Source organism: Poecile atricapillus, chromosome 8 (genome assembly GCF_030490865.1).
Source record: "Poecile atricapillus isolate bPoeAtr1 chromosome 8, bPoeAtr1.hap1, whole genome shotgun sequence".
Taxonomy (NCBI): Eukaryota; Metazoa; Chordata; class Aves; order Passeriformes; family Paridae; genus Poecile; species Poecile atricapillus.
In genome coordinates, this window is record NC_081256.1 from 17,872,844 (window position 1) to 17,883,387 (window position 10,544).

The 10,544-nt window shown below is 53.3% G+C and overlaps 1 protein-coding gene across 1 annotated transcript; it reads left to right on the forward strand.

Annotated features, from left to right (window-relative positions):
* Nucleotides 1-729: 729 nt before the first annotated feature.
* On the forward strand, nt 730-6,715 carry B3GNT7 (UDP-GlcNAc:betaGal beta-1,3-N-acetylglucosaminyltransferase 7). Its single transcript, XM_058843529.1, has 2 exons — nt 730-889; nt 5,290-6,715. Exons 1-2 carry the CDS (start codon nt 879-881, stop codon nt 6,488-6,490), a joined length of 1,212 nt encoding a protein of 403 aa, XP_058699512.1. The 5' UTR covers nt 730-878; the 3' UTR covers nt 6,491-6,715.
* Nucleotides 6,716-10,544: the final 3,829 nt, after the last annotated feature.

Genomic DNA, 10,544 nt, shown 5'->3' on the forward strand with positions numbered 1-10,544 from the left:
TACAGGGACTGATTTTTATGGCTGAAAACCACGTGCAACTGAAATGTTACATTTAAAAGGAAGGTCTTTAATCTGCTTCTTAATGGGCAATGGGATGTCCCATGCTGATATGGCTGTAGCAGGAATGCTGGTGAAACTGCATCCTAACCAGGGCTGAAGGATCAGTTTGGAAGGACACCTCACCTGCCTGCTATGGTATTGGGAATTTGACACATGATGGGTCCCAGCATGCTGAGCAGGCACCTTCCTGCTGCAGCAACTCCCCATCAACTCCCTACACCCCCAGGTGAGCTGTGGGTCCCAGAAAATGTGTGAGTCCTGGACAGAGCGTGGATACTGGTGAGACTGGAGTCCTGGGCAGAGTATTGGTCCTTGTGGACCAAAGGTGTGGACCCTGAGTGAGATGTGGGTCATGGGGGAAGGGTAGGTCCCAGGAGAGGTGGGGATCCCAGGACGTGTATCAAAGACTCTGAGGCACAGCTAATGCACCCCAGAGAGGGCACAGTACACGAGAAGCCGGACTAGGACGCCCCCGAATTGCCAGATCCTGGTGAGCGTACCATCAACAGCGGGGAGAGCCCTCAGGGGGACGTGTGGGATGTCACCTTTAAATTCTACCCTGGGAGCACTGGGGAGGACTCTGTCTGCTGGGTGGGGCGGGGGGACGGGACAGAGGGAAGGGCAAGAGTTAACCTACCTGCTCTGCCATCTATCTCTAGGCTCCACCTCGGAGAGAGAGGGGAGGGAAAAGAGAAAAAGTAGGGAAAAAAAAAAAAAAAAAAAGAAGAGGAGGAGGAGGAGGAAGAGCTCAGAGAGAAGCGCCCGGACCGCGGGCAGCCCGGCCAGCAGCGGAGCGGCCGCCCCGTCCCACTCCCAGCATGTTCCAGTGGTGAGTGATCTCCGGGGGATGCGGAGCCCAAGCCCCGCTCCCGCACTGAATCCCGGTATCCCTGGCTCCGCCGTCCCGTGTCCTCCGCTCCCGGTGCCCGGCACCGCCGTCCCGGCGCTGCGTCCTGCCCGGAGCCGGGGGACTGCGAGCTCCTCTCCCCACCCTCTCACCCTCTTGAGATTCGCCTCGGAGGGGGCTGGCCGGGGAAGGGTAGCTCTGGTGGGGACGGTGGGCATATGGAAGCGACTAAGGACGGAGTTCGTCATTTGTCCCCTGTCCGTCTGTCCCCATCCCCGGAGCGACCCTCCCGCCGCCGGGGCTCTGCGGGGCTCCCAGGCGGGGTCTCCCTGGGGAAGGGCGTCCGCTCCCGACACAATTTTTTTCTCCATGCCGGGACATCGGAGCTCCGGCCCGGCGGGAAGCAGGATGGGGGCAACGGGCAGGGGCGGCCGATTGGTGCCCCCCAGTCCCGGGGCATGCCTTTCCCAGCTTTTCCCTAAAAAGCGCTGGTTTGTGTGGTGGGGCCTGGGACAACAGGGCCTCCAGCCCTGCCCGGTGGGGTCCCTGTCCCACGGCAGCGCCAGCTTGGGGGCGGATGCCCCCGCCGGGGGCAACACCCGGGGTTTCGGCTCTTGCCTCTTCCCCAGAAGCCTGTTTTTACCGCCTTGTAATTCAACCAGACGGCTTTTCTGAGTAGGGGACGGGTCTCCGGGCACCCCCATGGCGAGTTGTGGCCCCACTTGGTGTTTGCACCCCAGCTATTGCACAGACTGCTTTTGGGGACATTTGGGTGCTTTCTGCCCAGCATCTGCCCCTTTATAAGATCCCCTCTCCAAGTCCTTGGCACTGCCAGCAGACAGGACTCTGTACTGGCGGTGCCTCCAGTGACTGGGTCTAGTTGAGGGGCCAGAAAAAAACCCTATCACACAAATAGATAGCGCTGGCGGATCAAAGAGGTTTTCACGTGAATCCAAAGTGAATGGGATAGGGATAGAGAGCCCCTGTCTCCCGTGGCCTCATCTGCCCTTGAGCATCAACACCTGAAAAGGACACAGCCCACCTCTAATTTAGAGTTTAACTGCCTGGTGGCAAAGCCACCTCACAGTGAGGCTTTTGACGTTTCCTTGGTGGATAAAAAGGAAGAGGAGGACTATGTTAAGACCTTTCTAAAGCTCTCTTGGTGGCACCAACACCAGCAGGTGGGACAGACAGACCTGTCTGGCGCCGATGGGAATCCCCCCCCACACCCGCCGCTGATGGCTGCCACCCTTGTACTTCACTGTGCTGGGTGTCCCCAGGTCCTGGGGACACTATGGGGACTGGCTGGGGTCTGTGCCCCAAAGAAGGGTCCAGGGGCTTGGCAGGGTGACTTCTCTGCATTGGCAGTAAACCCAAAGCACCTTGCTTGCCAATCTCCAGAAAGCAGGAATTACTTTTTCACCCATACCTAAAGTACTTCCCAGGTAAGGAGACCACAGAGCAGAAAGAATTGTGATCCGAAAAGATGCACAAACAATTGTCGCTCTTTTAACCCCCTAATCCTTGGTTTGATATGGGAATTGCCTGCAGTTGTGGCTCAGGGTCCTCCCAGTCTCCGTTGCTTTCCTGGCAGTGCAGGGACAGGGTTTCTGCAGGGCAGAGGTGGCTGTGGAGCTCCTGGTTCCTGCTGGACCTGATGGGACCCCATGGTTTGCAGTCAGATCAGTCGTAAAAATCCCAAATAGGTTCTTGTAGCAAAGCAGAAATTCCGGTGAGAACTCGGAAACAGGGTCCACTGAAGGAAGAAGGAATAAGTTTCTGTGCTGTTGTGCAACACCTCACCTATAAACATACCCAGGCCACTTGATGCTCTACTTCTTAATAAAAGTTGGAGTTGCCCCTTCAGCTCTGAGTTAGAACCTTCTGTTTGGACCCAAGGAGAGTAATGGGGGTCAGTGCACCCATGCAACTGCTTTCTGTTAGGCAGAGTCTGCCAAGGCTGGGACCATCTGTGCCAGTTAGTGACAGCCCTACCTATGCAAATTTTTAAAACTTCTGTCAGTAATTCCCTGTCCTTTGGTTTCTGGGGAACTTTTGGCCATCATTCAGGCTGAGTATTTTATTGCTTGTTGTCCTTGGGTGGTGGGGCGTATCAGAATATGATGGGATAGGACAGGATGGGATGGGATTGATACTAACGGAATTATTCAACAAGAGTGACAGGGATTATTTCTACAGCAGTGCCGAGTATGGATGAGAGGTTTTAAACATTGCTTGGCTGTGCTTGGGGTAAAGTTGTACTGGAACTGAAGCGTTTGTAAGAATAAGCTCAAAGCTGTGCAGGCAGGGCTGGAGAGGGTTAAGGGAATGGTGAGATCTAATCAGAACTGCTCCCTCATCAGTCTCAGATGAGTGGCCACATATAAAACCGGATGGGGAATATCTATCCATTTACCCGTAATTACTTATTTCCACGCTTGCTCCCACAGTCCACACTAGTGATCACAGTTTTCCCACAGCAGCGTCAGGCTTAAAAGTTCTTTGTGCTTCAGGGCAAAGCCAGAGACAGGAGCTCCTGAAAGCTCCCGATTCCCCCTCTGAGATTCCTGCATTCCTGCATTTCAGGGTGAGTGGAATCCCCGAACACAGTGTTGTCTTCTGCCCTGGGGAATATGGCAACATATGGGGTGTCCCACCAAGCAAGTTGTTTTGGGTCAGCCTGAGGCCCAAAACTCCAGCAGCTTCAGAGTGGTTCTGATCACAATCCAGCCTCCGGGTCTAGGAGAGTTTCATGGCTTTTGGGTTTTTTTTGTCTGTCTGGAAAATACTCGGGTTAAATGTTTCAGGTTTTAGCCCCAAGCTCCTTGTCTGGACTGTCCTGAAGTGAAGATGCCATCTGCCTGCTAGATACGAGTCTGGATTTTTCTGGCTCTGATGGGAGCAGGTGGCTGAGGGCTGTCCCCAGTACAAGGGACACGTAGCCCACCTAGGCTGGGCTGTGCTCCTGACATAAAGAGGACAGGCACAGGGGCATCCAGAGACGAGGGCCACATTTGCCTCCATCAGCTCCATAACCCAGTGTCAGGAAAAAGGCGTCCAGGGACTGCCAAGCACCTTTTGACAGAGCAGACAGAGATGGGGCTGCCCTTGGGAAGCTGTTGGGAGCAGAGATGAGGAGTTCAGCTGCCATCCTCCCATGCCCAGTGCTCATCTGCACAGGGAGATGTCCCAAGGTAGCTGGAAAACGCAGGACTGAGGCAGGAGGGAGTTGGTGCAGATGTGCAAACTGTGGAGGGAAGCTGAGCACTCTAGAGCTACATTATGCAGCTGGGCACAGAGGGCAGTCCCCCTCCTCTGTGGAAGTGGGATAAAAAACCCACCTTTAGCTGTATGGAAAAGCAGGCTGGGGAGGAATTGTGTGTCAATAATCTCCAAGTGCAGTCCTCCTGCAGTCCCAAGGACCTCAGGAGGATCCTGCTCAAGCCCCCCATGAGCTCCACCTAGAGTTTGCCCAGAGCCATCAGTTTCCCAGGGCTATAGGTCTGCAGCAGAGGACAGCAGCAGGATGGCCCCAAGAAGAACTGGGTTTGATCTACTCATGCCCTGCACTCCCTGGACATGCAGACACCTGGTTTGTCACAGGCTGGGTAAATCTCCCTACCGATCTGCCCTTCGTCTGCTGCTCCTTATCACCACAAAGGAAGCAATGGGACCAAAGAGCTGCCAAAACATCCAGAAAGTGCCCCAGAAATACTGGTTCCCAAGGTGGTTATAGGGTTAGGGATGTCTTTTTCCCACTGAACCATGAAATTTTACTCAAATGGCTTTTTTTTTTTTTTTTTTTTGTCCTGATGTGCCATTTTGAAATGAAACAGCAATGCTGGTTTCATATTGACTCTTATGGTCTTCCCAGCTCTGGTTTCACAGTGCTGTGTAACCTGTGATGCCAGTCTAGGCCATGGACAGTATGTCTGTCTTGCAGCTGAGGCTTCTGTGGAAAATATAATTCCCTCCTGCTCTTATCCTAAACTGAAAAGCTCTTGGGACTTTCATCTGAAACAGCTGCCTTCCTGAAACTCTCACCCTGACTTCTCTCTCTCTCAGCCCATATTCATCCTTCCTGTGAACCCTTCCCGGATCTTAGCAGTGGATTTACCAGATGACACTGCAACCACCCCCAAATACCTTGTGCCTGTCCCTACAGTGAAGTGTGGCCCCCAGAGCCACCCCACAAGCAGAATGCAGCTGGGAAGAGTATGCATGGAGGTATCCCACAGCTCTTCCCACAAGGTTTCTGCTCCTCAAAAGGTGATGGAACACAGATTATGAGCATCCCATGACCTCTCGAGGAAGTGCTTTTGCAGACAAGCCTGTTGCAGCTTGTAGTTTCTTCTCCTTAACCCCTTGTCTCTTCCCTTTAGGAAGAAGACTATCTACAAAACAGTTTGTCTCTCCTTCTTGCTGATCATTACAGTGACGGTGCTGCAGCGTGGAATGGCCCCAAACCAGTTCATGCAGGGCCAGCAGCAGAAAGAACTGCCCCCTTCAGAGCCCTTGAAATCCCAGAAGAGAGACAACTCCTTCTCCATCAGCAGCACTTTCTGGAAGACCAAGAAGGAGAAAGCTCCTGTGAAGGAGGAGAGCGTAACAGCAAAGCAAACAAAATCCTGGGATGTCACCACTACCAACTGCTCAGCCAACCAGAACTTCAGCAAGGTGGATTGGTTCAAAGGGCTGGAGCCCAACTTCCAGCAGTTCCTGCTCTATCGGCACTGCCGCTACTTCCCCATGCTGATCAACCACCCAGAGAAGTGCAGCGGGGATGTCTACCTGCTCATCGTGGTCAAGTCCATCATCACGCAGCACGACCGCCGCGAGGCCATCCGGAGGACCTGGGGCCAGGAGAAGGAGGTGGAGGGCAAGAGGATCAGGACACTGTTCTTGCTGGGCACCGCCTCCAAGGAGGAGGAGAGAGCCAACCACCAGAAACTGCTAGATTATGAGAACCGCATCTACGGGGACATCTTGCAGTGGGATTTCCTGGACAGCTTCTTCAACCTCACCCTCAAAGAGGTCCATTTCCTCAAGTGGGTCGACATCTACTGTGACAACATCCACTTCATCTTCAAAGGTGATGACGATGTGTTTGTGAGTCCCAGCAATATCCTGGAATTCTTGGAGGACAAGAAGGAGGGAAAGGACCTCTTTGTGGGGGATGTCCTCTACAAGGCCAGGCCGATCCGTAAGAAGGAGAACAAGTACTACATCCCCAGTGCACTCTACAACAAAAACATCTACCCACCCTATGCCGGGGGTGGGGGCTTCATCATGGATGGAGCCTTGGCCAAGAGGCTGCATAAGGCCTCAGAAACACTGGAGTTGTACCCCATCGATGACGTCTTCTTAGGGATGTGCTTGGAGGTCCTTAAAGTGTCACCTGTTGGGCATGAGGGCTTCAAAACTTTTGGCATTGTGAAAAACAAGAACAGCAAGATGAACAAGGAGCCATGTTTTTACCGGAGTATGTTGGTGGTTCATAAACTGCTGCCTCCAGAGTTGCTCCAAATGTGGGACTTGGTCCACAGTAACTTGACATGCTCAAGAAAACTCAATGTTCTTTAGCTCAGTCTCTCTGGAGAGCTGGGACTGCAGGAGCTGGGACAACTGATCCCTGCTCTGGGGTGGGGTGAGCCTCTCCTGGTGGCACATGAATCCTTCAGGGGCACTGCCCCTCCAGGGTTAGGAGGGCAGAGACACTGTGCTCACGGGCAGGGTTTGTGATAGTGTTTGTTCCTGTACTGTATTGTGGTTCACATATCTCCAGCTGGGTTGGGGGTTGCTGAAAAAGAGAAAAAACCCAAGAAAAAATGACAAGTCTAGCACAAAATGGAGAGAGGGCTAAGAGGTTTGTGCTCTGCTTTAGGTACTTCCTCCACAGCATCATGATGAGTGGAGGGGTGGAGGGAGGCAGGGAGGATGCGGCACTGGCATTTTCTGGAGATGTCCAGGGTCTGGCTATCCAGGGGAGCTGGTCCAAGGGCGTTTGGCCAATTACATCTGCATCAGCCCCTCCCAACTCAAAAATAATGGGATTTTATTTATTATCTGAAATTTCTTCTCCATGCAAGGTTTTAGTTACGCTGATGTTGTGTGTGCATTGGGTTCATCCCCACCAAAGTCCTGTGTCCCCTTATTCACCTGGGGAAAGGAGCTCTTCTCTGAGGCTGGCCCTCAACAGCCCTGAGTCCCCATTAGGTTTTCAGCCTGGCACTTGGGGGACTGGGGTCCTTGTCAGAGGGTCCCAGGCAACAGTGGCTCCCAGCACCAGCCTGGGCTGTGCTTGGCTCCCCAGCCCCTCTGCAGCCTTACTGCCTGTCCTCAGAGGAATGCACACAGCTGAAATTCCTCAGGGATTTGTTCTTTCTGGCAGGAAAGATACTAGGCCAGCTGCCCTTGCCTGTGGCCAAGGAAGTGGTGGAGAAAACTGGTGGCCCCCCTGCAGTGCCCCAGGGATTTGTCACTTCTGGGACCCTACTTCCCAGGTATCCCAGGGGGTGCTGTGGGGAGACCCTCTCCATGCTGCACAGCTGCCCTCGTGGCTTTGCCTTGCAGGAGACAACAGCCACAAAGGCCTTGTGTGTGGCTGCTTCGGGTTCAGCCTGGCTTTGTCAGCAACTGTGATGCTCCATGGTAGGTTGGAGACATTGGCCCTGCTCTAGCATAAGAAGCAGGATCCAAGGAGACAAACTGAAAGAAAGCTGGTGTTTCACACCTCTGCTCATCTCGGGGTTGTTGCAGTGTTTATTCTAGAGGCTGAGATGCAGGAGCATAACAGGGAATGGTGTCACAAGACACTATTTATGTGGGCTGAAAGGGCCACAAGCTCTCCAGGGAGCCCTGGGCTGGTTACTTTGGTGGAAACCACCCAACAGAGACATGTGGCCACACAAGGGCCACGGGTGCTCTCCAGCCACTGACTGCAGCATGAGCAAAGCCACAGGAATGTGCAAAACCACATGCTCACACACGTGCTCCCAGGCACAGGCTCTGCACACACAGATGTCCCTGTGTGTAGGGCTGGCACGCCCAAATGTCCCTGCAGGGGGTGAACACACACAGCCACAACCATGGCCCTGACCACGCACAGTGAAACACGGGCACAGATACTTTTACTCCCTCTCCCTGTCTGGTGCCAGACATTGAAAGGAAAAAATGTTTACTACCTCAAAGGTCCCCCTGTGCAGTGCCTTTTTTTTTTTTTTTCCCTTTCTCTCTTTTTCTTAATGCATTTTGGAAATGGGCCTTTTTCATTTACTCCAAGTACATTCCCCAGGATAGAAAACGAACTAAAAAAGGGCATAAACCAGTCAAAAAGGGCACCCACATGCCAAGCTACACCACTCTCCAAATGGCCCTGCTCAGATATGATGCAGATTTGAAGAGGAGGAAGAAAAAGAGCCAGTGCTGCTCAGGGCTCGGCTGGTGGTGATACTGTGAAATTGGGAAGTACAATGCACCGGGTCCCTGGAGCAGCAGGGCAGAGTCCTGAGGGCATTTTTGGTACCCACTGGGCTTAGGCAGCACACAACTCTTTCCTTTTCCCCTCCCTTCCCAAAAGGAGTGAGTTCAGAAACACTTTTGAAATTGATACCTCCATAATTTATGTCAGGTACAGTACTTTAGGCTGTACATTTATCCTGGATGCGGGGTAAGCTCTTGCTCTCTGTAGCAATGTGCACAGTGAGCCAGGGCTGTGTGCAGACATCTCTCAGTGTTGTTCTTCACCTGGTGGGACCTGTACAGAGAAACCTTGTAGAGTTTGGTGAATATTATAGTTTCTAAATAAAGGTTAAAAGAAGAAGAAAAAAATCCTACAAGCCTTCATCTCGTGTCATTCCTGTTGAGTTCCTGCTGGGAATAAAACCTGGCAATGTGCTACTAACTCCTTAGAATAGGCATTTGGGGACTGTAGCTGCCCTGTTCCAGTTTGGCACAGCTTCCTTGTGGAGCCTAGCATGGTAACAAGGCTGTTAGGTATTTTGTCTCTTTCATGAGCTCCTCCACCTTCCTCTCAAACTAAACTTCAGATCCTCCTGGTGCCCTGCAGGGAGGAGCTTCTCATCTGAACCTCTGTGGCAAAAGCCAGCTCAGCAGGATTGTAAACTCGCTGGTTTTGTTGAGCACTCTCTCATTGTGCAGGAGATGTGTACCTCCTGTCCCTGTTACCCTCCCCACAGGAGACCTTGCTCATTTCCACAGCCAAAGCACCATCATGGGGTAACACAACCCCTGGTCATGAGGTTTGAACCTGGCTGGGGTGAAGAGAAGAAAAGCCACAGATGAACCCATGGATCTCACCTTGGTGTTCAAGCACGGGGTGGAGGGCTCCATTTCCAGGGCTGGCACCCAGCTGGGTCACTCCCAGTGCTGGGGAGCAGAGACCAGCAAAGGGGACCAGGCCATACTGTATTTGGCAAACTGGGCCATCCATCACCAGGGCTGGCTTCTCCAGGGCACCAAAAATTTCATAAGCACGGACAAAATGCAGCTGCAGAGTGGATGCACTCACAGCTGTTCCTGCCCATTCCCTCTCCGGTGTCACATGCCACGGTGTGCCCCGTGTCCGGGAGTGGCATTAGGCCGAGGGCCCCGGCAGCCCCTCACGAACAGCCCCGCCAGGCACGGCGGGAACGGCGCGCGGCCGCCGCTGCCCCCTGGCGGCCGCCACCGCCCCTCCGACCATTTGCCGCCGGGCCGCGGCTCCAAAATGGCCGATGGTGAAGGGCCGGGGGCGATGACACAGGCACACAAACCCCACAGGCCTCCAGCTGAAGCGACCCCAGACACCATCGGTTTAGTTTTAGCCACAGGGAATGGCCTTCGGCGACGGGCTAGATGTTGAGAAGCCATGGAGAAGTGGGCACAGCAGCATGAGCGGCTGTAAAGGCTGACCAGGGCAGGGCAGGACCCAGCACTGCCCGAGTGTGCCCTGGCCATAGCCACGGGTCACTGGTACGGGCCAAATGCCAAAGCAGGAGTGATGACATTGGGGGACCCTGTGCCCAGGAAGGCTCAGCTACACAGCCCTGCTTTCTGTGCCCATGGGTCTGGGAAAACCATGTACACCAACAGCTGCCACTGCAGGGCAGCACCAGTGCCTGGCTAGAAAAACTGGCCACTGACCACTGCCACAGCCCTGGCCAGGACTGAGTCCCTTCAGCCCCAGGCTGGTGCCTGAGCCTGCAGGAGGAAGGGCAGCAGGCCAGAGTTTGGTTACAAACAAGCAGCCATTTATCCCAAACTCCTGTTTATGTATTTGCTTCAAACTTTGGGGCAAGAGAGACAATTTGGAATGAAGCACAAGAGAAAATGCCTGTAGGAGAGAGCAACTGAACTGCAGGGCCTTAATACAAGATGTGATTTACTTTGTTTAAAAAGAAAGTAGAAAAGCAATTGGCTAGCAAGCACCATCACAGCATCTTCAGTTAAAAAAAAAAAGTTAATAAAATATGGTTGTGGTTACAGAGCTTACCTTGGCCATCATATTCTTCCCTACTTTCTGCTAACACAGCACACATACACTGCTGGGAGCTGACACAGGCTAGAGCAAGGCAGGACAGAAACTGCTGCTGTGACACCAGTGACCTTAGTACAAAAGAGGGAAGGCTACAGCCAG